Genomic DNA, 14,397 nt, shown 5'->3' with positions numbered 1-14,397 from the left:
TGACGGGGCACCTAATCACCCCACCGGTGACTTTTGTCCTGCCTCGCTGGGGCATCATTGCAAAATAGATTTCATTCACTTAGAGTCCATTAGAACTATATTGCTCAAACCTAAAATTGGTATTAAAAGTGGTAGTGCAAATAAACTTATTAAGTTTGTTCATGTTTTTTAGCAACTTTTAAAATGGCAACAGCCACGTTAGCTCTATTATCCGCCGAAAAACTGGCTGAAAAAAACTACGCTAGTTGGAAAAACATGATTAGTATCATACCAATCATTGATGATCTCATGTTCGTCCTTACGGAGGAGTGTCCTTCTATTCCAACTCAAACTACTGCCCAAACTGTTCGAGATGCATATGAGAAATGGACACGTGCGAACGAGAAGGCCCAAGCTTACATCTTGGCCAGTCTGAATGACATCTTGGCCAAGAAGCATGAGCTTATGGTCTCTGCGTGTGAGATCATAGAGTCCCTGAGAGGAATGTTCAGAAAACCATCTGGGCAGCTCAAGCACAAAGCTCTCAAGTGAATCTTCAACTTCAAAATGGAGAAGGGTACATCTGTTCGAGAACACGTTCTGAACATGATGGTCCACTTTAATGTGGCGGAGATGAATCGAGCTTGCATCGATGAGGGTAGCGAAGTTAGCATTATTCTGTAAACACTGCCAGAACCCTTCCTATACTTTGTCAGTAATGCTGTGCTGAACAAAGTTGATTAGTCCCTTACAACTCTCCTCAACGAGTTGTAGACATTCCAATCCTTGCTCAAAAGCAAGGAGAAGAAGATTGATGAGGTAGTTGCTTCATCATCTAAGAAGTTCCATCGGGGTTCGACCTCAGGAACTAAGTCTGCACCTTCTACTTCTAAGACTAATAAGTGGAAGAAGAAGAATAGCAGTAAGGGGAAAGGGAAGGCACGGGCTAACCCACAACCTGTCGCACAGCAGGGTAGGCGACCAGCACCGATTGAAAAAGAAAAATGTTTCCATTGCAACCATGATGGGTAGTGGAAGCGGAACTGTCCTCGCTAGTTAAAGGAGAAGAAGATGGTTAAGGCCAAGGCCAAACAAGGTAAATGTGATTTACTGGTTTTGGAAACCTGTTTAGTGGAGAATATTGATTCTGCCTGGATTCTAGACTCTAGGGCCACTAATCATGTTTGTTCTTCTTTTTAGGGGATTAGATCCTGGCGGCAGCTTAAGGCTGGTGAGATGACGATACGAGTAGGCACAGGCACGTTGTCTCAGCTGTGGCAGTGGGAGGCCTCCAGTTGACTTTACAAAATAGGTTTATCATTTTGAATGATGTATATGTAGTTCCCGAGTAAAAGAGGAACTTAATTTTTGTAAAGTGCTTGATTGAATGTAAATATACTTTCAACTTTTCAGTGAATAAAGTGTTTATTCTAAAAGATGGTGTTGAGATATGTTCAGTTAAACTGGAAAACAATTTGTATGTGCTAAGGTCGTTAGCAACAAATTCCCTCCATAACGTAGAGATGTTTAAAACTGTCGTAACTCAAAATAAATTACTCAAGGTTTCTTCTAAGGAAAATGTCCAATTTTGGCACCTTCGATTCACATCAATCTCAATAGGATTGAGAGATTGGTGAATAATGGACTTCTAAGCGAGTTAAAGGAAAATTCTTTACCTGTGTGCGAGTCATGCCTTGAAGGCAAGATGACTAAAAGACCTTTTACTGGAAAAAGTTATCGAGTCAAAGAGCCTCTAGATTTAGTACATTTAGACCTTTGTAGTCTGATGAATGTGAGAGCCAGGGGAGGCTACGAGTACTTCATCACTTTTATTGATGATTATTCGAGGTATGGGTATGTTTATTTGATGCAACGTACCTAAAAATCCTTTGAAAAATCCAAAGAGTTCAAGGCTGAAGTTGAAAACGCATTAGATAAACGAATTAAAATATTTCGATCAGATCGGGGTGGAGAGTTTGTGGATTCTATGTTCCAGAATTATATGCTAGAACATGGAATTGTTTTCCAACTCTCATCATCGGGTACACCTCAGTAGAATAATGTAGCAGAGACGAGAAACAGAACCTTGTTGGACATGGTTCGATCGATGATGAGTTACGCTTCCTTACCAGACTCATTTTGGGGTTTTGCAATAAAGACTGCAGCTTATATCCTCAATTGTGTTCCCTTCAAGAGTGTTTCTAGAACACCTTTGGACTTGTGGAACGGGCGTAAAGCTAGTTTGCGTCACTTTCACATCTGAGGTTGCCCAACACATGTGCTTGAGGCTAATCCTAAGAAACTGGAACCACATTCGAGGCTGTGCCTTTTTGTAGGCAACCCAAAAGGGACACGAGGGGTTTACTTTTATGATCCTAAGGAAAAAAAAGTGTTTGTGTTGACAAATGCTACCTTCCTTGAGGAGGATCATATAAGGGAGCATAGTCCACATAGTAAAATCGTGTTGCGTGAGCTTTCCAACGAAACTACTGAAACTTCAATAAGAGTTGTTGAAGGTTCTGCTACATCAATAAGAGTTGTTGATGGAAGTTCATCTAGGTCCAATCCACCCCAATATTTGATCCTTACAGTTACTAGATACACGGACTTTAATTTTCAGACTGATAAGAATTCTTGGAAATCCACTTCAGGATTGGTGTTCACTCTTAACGGAGGGGTTGTAGTATAGCAAAGCACTACGCAGGGGTGCATCGCTGACTCCACCATGGAGGCCGAGTATGTAGTGGATTGTGAAGCTGCTAAGGAGGCCGTTTTGCTCAGGAAATTCCTGATTGATCTGGAGGTTGTTTCAGACATGTCTAGGCCCATCACCCTTTATTGTGATAATAGCAGTGTTATAGCGAATTCTAGGGAGCCTAGGAGTCACAAGTGCAACAAGCATATAGAGTTGAAATACCATCTCATCTGCGAGATTATGCATTGAGGGGACGTGATAGTCACGAAGATAGTTTCAGAGCACAACGTTGTTGATTCGTTTATGAAGGCTATCACGGCTACAGTTTTTTAGGGTCACCTACAGAGCATGGGTCTATAGGACCATCGGCAGTTGGACTAGGGAAACTGAGAGATTTTGTACTAGTTCATAGTGCCCTCGTTTATTGTTTTGTACTTTTATTTATCTTGTACACCCACTAGCTTTAGGACAAGTGGGAGATTGTTGGGGTTGATGCCCTAAATCTCATAAGGTCTTATAGTTTGTAAACACGTGTATGAACAAACATTTTTTTATGTAATAATATGAGATATTTTCTTCACTATTATCTATGAAATTGAAATACTTTAGTTGTATTAACCACAAACCAATAAACTAAGATCCCTGGTTATCAATGTAACTTAAGCATGTATATGGAGACATACAAGTGGATCATGCCTTAAGTGATAACCTAAATGGTCTGTAGTATATAGATAAAGGAGGGAAACCTTATACTGGTGATACTACGAATACGGCCCACTTTGTAGATGTTACAAGTGTTGTAAAGTGCTACAAATGGTCTAATCCTGATCATTCATGTGGAGACATGTGAGCGGGGGTATCCTATACAAAGGAGTTTGTATAAGATCGAACCACGAAATGTTTAATCTCATTATATAACGCCGTTCATAATTGAGACTTTCATTTCATTAGGATAACCATAGGTAACATGACCTTAATCCTGAGTGAGTTGGGAACTTCTACCTATGAAGGCGGTCTTTTGATTTTCATGGGTGCAAGTGGCCAGATCGCTGACTCAAACCTACCACTTTGAGGATTCGTCAGATTGGGGAGCTGGGAACTCAGCTACACAAGAAGAAATTCACTTCTTTCTCGAAGTAGGGGTAAGTAGATAGATTACTCCCTTAAGGGTTGATTCCGGGGCTTGAACAATGTGGTACCACACACTTTCTCATGGCCCGAGAAATGTTCACTCATAGTAGGACTATGATGTATTGTCCATTAGAGGATTCAGTGATACTTAAGGAGTTAATGTAACTACAAGGGCAATATGGTAAATTGGTCCAATTGTACTTACGAGCGATTTGTGAAGATCATTGTACTGTTGATGGGTTATATCCAATGGACAAATTAATTTATCTGTAGTGCGATGAGTGCAGCTATCGGTCGTTAGTGGAATGCCCAAAAGTTAACGGATGGTGGATATCATGATTAAAGAGTTTAGTCAGTTATTCACGTACCGTTGGAGCTTCAAGCTACAGGTCCATAAGGTGCCCTTGGTAGCTCAATGGATTCAAGTTGAGAATTAGTTTTTGGGTTAGTTTGAAGTATTCAAATTAACAAGAGCGAATTTGATTATATATGATATAATTAAATTGATTCAATTATATATGATATAATTGATTTGATATATTAGATACATTGATTGGAGGAATAATATAAATATGATTTATAGTAAATGTCACAAAGAAGAATAGAACTATGGTTTAAATATTACATATGATGTAATATTAAAACTATAGGTTATAAATATAATATGATAAATTAGTTATTATATTTATTTATAATAAAACAATTATAAGATAATTGTTTGGTTGGTTATTCTTTTCTCCATTAACTGATTGCAAATGGGAAGTTTCTTTCAGTTTTAATAACTGAAGAATAAAAATGAAAATTGTTTTCATTTTTTTTATAATTGGGATCGCATACTCATCCGATCGAAAGGAAAGAAAAGCTATACGATAGCTAGCCCTTTGAGAGAGTGAACGATGAGTGAATATACTAGACGATTGCTCCTCGTTACTGACAATCGAGTACCCAGTCTATATGATTGACTTGCCTTTCTCCCACTTATTCGATCATTTAACTCGATCATATACTTCCTCCTTCCCTCTACCAAATTGACACAGAGCCCACACTTCCTGGATTCTCACACTGAGAATACCAAGGCAACCAAGTGGTAGTGTCGAGTGTTTTTATTCGAGGGTCGAGGATCGAGTCTTACTTGATTGGGTTCGAGGATCAGACATCTCGTGAATTGCACTAGTCGTTCGTTGCGTTCGTGCTTGTGAGTGAGTTTGTTGGGTGTGTGACTAGTGTAAATCGAGGGAATACACGAAAAATAGTTCTTCAAAGGTATGTCACTCGATCCTAATTGGTTTCAATTTGAAAGCATGTTGTAATTTACTTGATAATATATAATTGTGGTTGAATGTTTGTAAATGCTTTATTCTTTCATAATGGGTTTGGAAAGATCTTGTCTCCACTCAATGGTTCTCTTGAATAAGAGTTCCTTCACATATCAAGAGTTGAGATTGCCTCAACATAGTGAGAGGGTTATGAACCCACCTATTCGCTACATGGATTTAACAAAAGCCCAAGAAATCATATCTGATGATGGGGTTAAGGATCCTTTATCTTACAAGCAAGCAATGGAAGATGTTGATAAGGATGAATGGATTAAAGTCATGAATCAAGAAATTGAGTCTATGTACTTCATTTCTATCTGGAAACTTGTAAATCAACCTAAATAATGTTATCAAGATAAGATACCCAATCTTATCCATATACTATAGACCTTTTAGATTATTCCTTTAATACGATCCACTTGTATGTCGACCATATATTGTTCAAGTTACATTGAATAACCTTAGATTTTAGTTTATTGGAGTTAAGTTATGCATGAAAATAGATAACACTTTATTTATTCAATAATTTGTTTACAATTTACAGACTACGAGATTTAGGAAAAAATTCCTAACACCATCCATTTTGGGATTTAACTCTTCAATGCCCGACTCAGTTCTTTCAGTGCGTAGGTCTAGTCCCTGGGGAATTTCATATTCCTTACTTGGGTTTTCTCATTCAAGTGAAGACCTCCAAGCCATTCATATGGTGGATCCCAATCTAGTTCTCCTTTCATCGAGTCTAGATACTTGAGCCTAGCCTTGGTAGATTCTGGTCAACTACTGTTTACATTCGTCATTTGAAAAGTACTTGAAAATTTCTCTAATTTCCTTTTAATTGAAGTAGTTTATGCTTGATATTGTTAGATTCGATGCCATTTGCTAGTGTTTTTTAGGATTTTGAGCAAAAGAACGAGAATTGGAGTTCAATAGAGTGAAAATGAACTCATTTTGTCCAATAAAATCGAGATAGAGCTCAATGTCTTAAGTAGGGAAGAAAACAAAGTCATTTTGCCCAAAAAGGGGACATTGTGGTACTCCACAACACTATGCGAGGGACCCTAACCCAAAAGGGGGATTTAGGGTCATGCGATCTGAAGGAAATCATGCATGGGGATTTCCATGAGTAGCGGAAAGATCATTCCAAATTACAAGCATATATGAACTCTACAATTACAGTCATAAACAAAAACATACGATTATGCATTCATTACAGAAATTACGGCATGATAATACAAATGATCAAGGAGAAATGCTACACACATTTGTAGACTTATCGCCAAGCTCCTTGATCACGAACGCTTGAACACGGCAACCTCGAATGCTCGTCCAACATGACCACTACACTGCATAAACACCGTGCACTCGAACTCAGTAATTGCCTCGGTCATGAACACCCCAACAGCACGAACGGCCTCCACAGAACCTCGACAATGTCGAGTTGAGTATGACACCACCAAGAAGGCTACTTGATATTCTCGGTGTGAGAATCCAGAGGGTGGGCTCTGTGTGGACTTAGTTTGAGGCAGAAGAACGGAGGAAACAACAATCGTGTAAACGATTGAGCAAGTGGGAGATGGATGAACCTATCGTATAGGTCGATGCCCAATCGTTTAGCAAAAGCTATATGATCATTTAGCTCATTGCTTAGCTAAGTGTCTGTCGCCTACAAAACACTACATGATCGTTTACCTTATCCAAGCTGTCGCTTAGTAAATCATATTTACTTGACAATATCTGTGAGATTCCGAGAGAGAAAAATATCAAAATTCAACAATTTTCAACATTACTAAAATTAGGAAAATATTTTTCCAGTTTATCTCACAGTTACCATGAAACTACCAATAACCTCTCACTCAATTGATTATTAGAGAAAAATAGTTAATAATCCAATAATTAATATTATTATAAATATAAATGATAACCAACTTATCATACTATATTTATAACCGATAGTTTTAATATTTCATCTCATGAAACATATAAACCATAGTTCTTATTCCATTCCATGGTACTTAATGTAAATCTCATTTACATTAATCCTCCACTAGATGTATCTCATACATCATACCGATCATATCATATATAATCGAATTACCTCTTGTCAATTTGAACATTTCAAATCTACACCAAGAACTGATCCTCAACTGAATCCATTGAGCTACCAAGGGGACCTTATGGACCTGTAGCTCAAAGCTCCAATGGTACGTGAATAACTGACTAAACTTTTTAGTCACGGGATCCATCATCCGTTAATTGCTAGGCACTTCACTAAAGACCGATAGCTGAACTCTCCTTACCACATATATATTATGTGTCCATCTTAACCAATCAGCAGTGTGACAACCCTTCACAGATCACACGTAAGTACAACTCGGCCAATAACCGTTATGCCCCTGTAGTTACATCTAACTCCTTAAGTACCACTGATCTCTCTAATTAATATAAGTCATAGTCTTACTATGATTGAGTCCTCTCTTCCAAAGAGAAGTTGTGGCCACTATGTTCAAGCCCCAAAATCAGCCTTTAAGGGAGCAATCTCTCTACTTATCCCTGCTTCGGGAAAGGAGTGAATTCCATCTTGTGGATTGAGTTCCCAGCTCCCAGATCAAACAAGTCCCCAAAAAGGTAGGCATGTTAAGTTGGCAATCTGGCCACTCTCACCCATACTAATTAAAGGACACTCCCAAAGGCAAGAGTTCCCAAAACACTCAGGATTGAGGTCGTGTCACCTATGGTCGTTTTAGGTGAGATGTAAGTCTCTCGTAGCAACGGCGTTATATACAGAGTCTAATCATCTCGTGGTCCGGTCTTATACAAAATCTTTATATAGGACACCACCGCTCGCACGTCTCCACATGAATGGTCAAGATCTACCATCTGTAGTAGTTTACAACACTTGCAAATCTTTACAAAGCGGGCCATATCCGTAGTGTCACAAGGATCAGGTATCCAACCTTAATCCTTATACTACAGACCTATTTAGATTATCACTTAAGGCATGATCCACTTGTATATCACATATACATGCTAAAGTTTACATAAGATAACCATGGAGCTTTGTTTATTGGATATGAGTAAATGCCAGAATGAAATAACAATTATTTTATTCATTAAACAACGTGTATCATTACAAACAACGAGACTCTGGGAGAATTAGGACACCAATCCCAACACGATCATGGAAGGACTTCACATGCTGCCAGATTCAACACGGTGTCGCTGTGCTATAAGGTGGTGTCATGGCAGTATCACTTACTTTTGGAAAATTGTGTATTTTTGGAAATTTTTTTCTATCAAGTCTAAGGTTTTGTAACCTTCTTCATTAATGAATTTTGGGTCTTAACGTGAGTTTTACTAAGAGAAGAGTTGAGAGAATGAGAGAAATTTTTGTAGGTCGTTCGTTAATCTCGAGGTGCAATTTTACGATCTTCAACAACAAAGAATCACTTCGACAATAGTTTTTCCTTTATCTTTTCACTTTCTTTACTCTTTATGCATGTTAAATTATCTGAGAATAAGTTTTTTACAATGATGAGTGACTAGACTTGTATGTTCTAGGATGATGAATTTATTTATGGATCTGATTTTATGCATGGTATTGTTATGGATGTTGTGGAGTTGGATGTTTTGCATTGTTATTTTGCTTATTTTTATGTAGATCGGTCATCAATGAATGTTAGGTTGAATGTTCAAATTGATAGATTGCATGTTTAACCAAACTTATAACATTGAATCATTGTTAATCCTCCATAAAATAGAGGTTAATAATGAAAGTTGTTTATGATTTTGCTTAATGTCATGCCTCTTGATTTGGTTTCAAGAGATTAGTAATCACTTAAGTTTGCATGAGACAAAGTTATCGTTCAAAGATAATAATCCGAAGTTTCATTTTTAAACTTAAATATGTCAATAGCACAAGATTCCATAGAACCTTTGTGTGACTTAATGAAGAAAATAATGAAATCATCACCTTAGGGTGCCTTTATTCTTTAGAAGTTCAATATTTCTTCTCTAGTTTTCTTTTAAGGTAAGGATCTCTCATTCATTTAGTTTCCAATCCTTAAATAAAATTGTCACAATTCTAGAATGAGCAATATTTAGGTTTAGCCTAGGTTGCATCTAAATACCATGCTCCCCTTCCCATAGACATAAAAAAAATTATTATAACTTTACACATCTGTTTGCGTTCATCATTGTCCAGACTAATGGCTCCAAATGTCGATGTGGAAAACTTATACATATTTTAATATTATATAATTTATAAATATATTATATAATACATATTTTAATTTTTTTTAAAATGACTTGAGTTTATAATATAACATACCAAATTTTTAATTTTTTTATTTTTTATTTAATATAATTCTACAATTTAAAATTTAAAATCGAAAATATGGTTATAATGAAAACACTAAAATGTTATTTTTATAATTTATATTAGTTAGATGATAGGATCCAAAAACAAATTCTAGTTTGTTTTCGAAATACATATTAGTTTAACTTAGTAAATCTAAAAACATAAATTATTAATAATAATATTATTATTATAAAAAAAAAAAAAAAAAAAAAAAAAAAAAAAAAAAAACTTGACATTGGATGTGGTCTCCACTCTCCTCCCCTCTCACGTGCTTGTCTTTAGGTTCCATCCCCAACTCAGCCTTTCGGATAAGCACTCCAAAAACTTTCCCTTCCACTGTTCCCATCTTCTCTCTCAATTTCAAATCCCAGAAAGAAAGAGAGAGAGAGAGAGAGAACCCTACGAACAGAGAAGAAGGTAATAGAAGAAAACCAGAGAGGAACCGAGAGAGATATGTCTGTTTTGGGTGCAAATAGTTCTCAGATTCTGTACAGACAACTCCACCAACACCAAATTCTAAGCACTGGGAAGCGTTGTTTTCTCAATACAGATTTTGGGCTTCTTGGTGATCAGCGGCGGAGGGAGCTTAGGATCAAGGCCGAGGCTGGGTTTTGGCCGGACTTATCGCGTCCGGCGGCGGTGGAGATGGAGTCCATTGATGATTCCGATCACCTCGATCGGATTTTGATTCACTCCCAACAACTTTCTCAGCCAATTCTTATTGATTGGTTCGTGTTTCTCTTATCTCTCATTTCCCTTCCATTCCATACCAAGGGCATTTTTGTAATTTCACTTTAGGTATCTGATATTATTGAATAAATTGGCAAATAGGATGGCGACTTGGTGTAGGAAATGCATCTACTTGAAGCCTAAACTGGAGAAACTTGCTGCTGATTATGTTACCAAGTAACCCTCTATGCTATTTTCTTATTCTTAGAAAATAAATCTTAATTTTAATATCTATTTTCAGAAAAAAAAATATATCTTTTTTGGTCGTTAAATTTTGGGACTAATTTCTATTTGACCTTTTAAGTTTCAAAATGTTATATTTTTAGTATTTAAATTTTGAATTTTATTTCAATTTAGTCTCTAGATTTAAAATATTACCATTTTTTACTTCCAGATTTGAGTTTTGTTTCAATTTGATCACTACATTTCAAGATCCACCCTTTTAACCTTACGTTTCACTAAATACTCGTTAATGTCTATTGATTAATTTAAAATAACTAGAAGAATTCTTATGAATTAAGTTTCACAACAGTTTATCACTCTTGAAAATAATTTTAAATTTCACTTCATAATTATTTTAAATTAACTAATAGACATTAGCGCCAATACTTAAACTGAATGTTTAATAAAAAAAAAATATCGATGTTAAAAGTATAAATCTTGAACCCTAAGGACTAAATTGAAACAAAATTCAAATCTCAATGGTAAAATTGCAACATTTTGAAACCTTTAAACTAAATTGAAATCAAACTCAAAATTTAACGACTAAAAGTGTAACATTTTAAAACCGATGAACTAAATAGAAACTAAATCCAAAACTTAGAGACCAAAAACGTATTTTTTTTTTCTTACTTTACAATAATTTACGTACTAATTTTTGTAAAAAATATATATATACTTTTTCAGAGTAAAATTCTACTATGTAGATGTGAATAAGGTCCCTCAATCTTTAGTAAAACGTGGAAACATCTCTGTAAGTATATTCTATAAAGTCCTTTTTGAGCTTCTTCATATCTATACTTTTCTAATTATGTTTTTTTGACCATTTATATATTTTCTCATTCTGCAGAAAATGCCAACAATTCAGGTGACCACTTTTTATTAATTCTCACTCTTAGATGAATTTTGACCCAAAAAAATAAAAAGCTTTTAGGTTAAGTATTTTTTTATTAAAATACTATTTTGGTCCATATATTTTGGGACATATTCTATTTTAATCCATATACTTTTAAATTTGTCCAAATTTTGGCTTTATACTTTCAACCGACCTTAAAACTAGCATTACGGTTGGTTTTTGGTTTGAAGTTAGTTTTTATTTAACTTTGTAAATTATTAGTAAATATTTTCATTTGGATACGTTTACAAACTTTATAGAGGAAAGATTCATTAAATTTTTTTGAAAAAAATAATAATAACCATGAGCTAGTAGTATGGATTAATTTTGTTAGAAAGTATTAGATCGATATTTGGACATCTAAAAATACGTGGACCAAAATAGACCAAGTCCCAATTAAAATAGTATTTTGATCCATTACTTTTGGGTCTTATCTTGTATGAAAGTATTTTTTTAGGAGAAATAAACACCTTTTAATGCTTTTAAAATTCATCTCAAACTTGCACTCAAATGCTTTCAACAAAAACGATACTTCAATTTAAAACATTATAATAGAAAGTATTCCATGATAATTAAATTTCATCTCTTAGTTTTGTTTTCTTGAAATTTATTTTGGAGTCCTTTTACCTCAAATGCTTATGCCAAAAGCACTTTTGTAGTTCCTACCACGACACTTTTAAAGTGTATATTTGGGAATAATGATTGAAGTAGTGATTTTTTTTTTAAAAAAAAAAAATAGGTATAACTACAATTGATTTGTAAAATTAATTTTCATACAATCATATTGATGTTTAGTTTCGAACTCTTAAAAGTGATTTCAAAGATTTAAAAGTGAGTTTAAGGTATTTTGGTTGGTATGAAAAGTGATTTTAGACTTACTAAATTACTAAAAGAGTAAAAAAAAATTATTCTTAAATACAAAGAGAGATTTGGTATTTTGATAAAAGAGGGCAAAATAGGTCAATCATGCCACCAAAATCATCTCTCAACTAATTCTTGAAAAACAATTTTTGATAATTTTAGATTTTTCTGAAATCAATTTCAATATTTGCCCAATATCAAAAAGAAAGTAATTTTAACAATGGCATAAGTGATTTTTTTCTTGTGGCCATGTTTGAGAGCGATTTTGAAATAGTTAAGATCACTTTTGTTATTTTCAAAATCATTCTTAAACATATTTTGAAAACTACGTTTAAAAGTATAGAATTAAACTAACACATTTATTTTGTGGTTTTTTTAGGGAGAATTACTTTTGAGTCTTGTTAAATTACTCCCAAACACTTATTTGGCTATAAATTTTTGAAAGTGGTACAAATGAGCTGTTCATATTTTTGTCTAAAATTATTTATTAGCTTTGGAAAGATGGAGAAATGAAAGCAGAAGTAATTGGAGGGCACAAAGCTTGGCTTGTGATTGAAGAAGTTAGAGAAATGATCCAAAAGTTTGTTTCATAATTCACTTCAAAAACAAATACAAACTTTGTTGATTATTAGTTCAACTTCAACCTTCCCTTAGCTCAAATGGCTTCTCAAAATCTTCATTATTTTCTTTTATATGTTGCTACATTTGTAAACTTCTAATGTACATATATAAGAAAATATCTATGTCAATGGAAAAATATGCATATATGCAAAATGTTGGCAGGTTCAATTTTATATTTCTTCCACATGTGTATCTCCTCATTTTAGATATTAGGTACAACTACTTTACCCTATCTTCATTGTAGTATTTAAAACATGGAAAGTTGCAATAGGTAGGAAATAAACATTAAGACCATTTAAAAAACATAAGAAAATTTTAAATTTTGATTTTCGTTTCTTCGATTATTAGTATATCAAACAATATATCGTATATACTCTTTTCAAAAAGGAATAGATATATATTCCCTCTACCTATAGTTCACAATGTAGAGAGAGACGGTACCTTTAGGTGTGAACCATTGGCCTTGTAGCTTATCGGTTGGCATTGCCACCGTCTCTCTCTACAGTTCACAATGTTTTTCATGTCTCGATATTGAAGAAGTATGTGACAAATCCATCCCATATGGTGAACTTCAAATCATTACAGTTGAATGAGAACTTAAGTTATGAGGAGAAGCCCCCCAAATTCTCACCAGGGAGGTGAAGACTTTAAGCAACAGGGAGTTAGCACTAGTAAAAGTTTTATGGAAGAATAACCAGTTTGAGAAGGCAACATAAGAACAAGAGGTTGGGGTGACAGCCCAATACCCAAAGCTTATCCAGGAATGAACTTTCGAAGACGACAGTTTCTTAAGGTAAGAATAACGTAACATCCCGAATTTTTCAGATAATTTGCATTAAATTATCTTGAAATATTTGGGCATTATTTTGATAAATTGGAGATAAAAATTTAATTGGGAGGCAAGATAATTAACTTAAAAGATATTTGTAAAGAATTGGAATTTTAATTCAATTTAAGGAAAAATTGGATTAATTTATTTTGGGAAAAGTGTGTTTTTAAATTGATTAAATATTTGGAATAATGTAATTTATCTCAACTATTGGATTCTATGTTATCTTTAATTTTAGTTTGGAGCCAAAATTAAGTTAATTGAAGAAGTTAATTGCTTTTGGGATTAGTTTGATAAGAGTTTGAAATTTTTGGATTATTTTAGATACAGATTTGAAAATAAAGGAAACCAAAAGAATTAGGATTTTGAAAATTAAAAGGAATTTGAAATTTAAGAATGAAAGGGGAAATTGTGATTCTAAATTTTATCCTATTTAATTTTGGAGCTTGGATCCAAAATAGAGAAGATAATTAATTTAAATTGGATTGATAAGAGAAATTTGGATTTAATTTAAATTAATTAGATGATGGATTTTTTAATTAATTAAAATATAAATTTCTTAATTAGAGAAAATATCTTATTAAAAAAGAAAATCTAATATATCTACTACTTCAAGTTATGGAATCCCAAATAATTTAGGATTAGGATTATTTTTCTTCTACAAAAACAACAATCCACTTCATTCCAAACCATTCGATTCATTCCAAATGGAGGTCAATTAAAGAGAAAAATCCTTGTTACTTTCATATTTTTTTTTTTAGTCGT

General features: G+C 34.2%; 1 protein-coding gene across 2 annotated transcripts; it reads left to right on the top strand.

The window, feature by feature from the left end:
* Positions 1–9,739: 9,739 nt before the first annotated feature.
* On the top strand, positions 9,740–12,971 carry LOC120074386 (thioredoxin-like 3-1, chloroplastic). 2 transcript variants are annotated; one of them, XM_039027489.2, is made up of 5 exons: positions 9,740–10,206; positions 10,310–10,384; positions 11,114–11,180; positions 11,277–11,294; positions 12,674–12,971. In XM_039027489.2, exons 1-5 carry the CDS (start codon positions 9,932–9,934, stop codon positions 12,773–12,775), a joined length of 537 nt encoding a protein of 178 aa, XP_038883417.1. In that variant the 5' UTR covers positions 9,740–9,931; the 3' UTR covers positions 12,776–12,971. The 2 variants fall into 2 exon arrangements, with proteins under 2 accessions (XP_038883417.1, XP_038883418.1); XM_039027490.2 differs by having other exon boundaries at positions 9,745–10,206; positions 12,684–12,971.
* Positions 12,972–14,397: the final 1,426 nt, after the last annotated feature.

This window comes from Benincasa hispida, chromosome 3, assembly GCF_027475165.1.
Source record: "Benincasa hispida cultivar pf3 chromosome 3, pf3_genome.v1.1, whole genome shotgun sequence".
Lineage (NCBI taxonomy): Eukaryota > Viridiplantae > Streptophyta > Magnoliopsida > Cucurbitales > Cucurbitaceae > Benincasa > Benincasa hispida.
This window is presented reverse-complemented; position numbering and strand designations above follow the sequence as displayed.

Excerpts from the sequence above, each read along its gene's own strand:
- LOC120074386 (XM_039027489.2), top strand. The coding sequence starts at position 9,932 with ATGTCTGTTTTGGGTGCAAATAGTTCTCAGATTCTGTACAGACAACTC. Across the intron at positions 10,207-10,309 it reads CAGCCAATTCTTATTGATTG|GATGGCGACTTGGTGTAGGA; the intron begins GTTCGTGTTTCT and ends ATTGGCAAATAG. Across the intron at positions 10,385-11,113 it reads GCTGCTGATTATGTTACCAA|AGTAAAATTCTACTATGTAG; the intron begins GTAACCCTCTAT and ends ATACTTTTTCAG.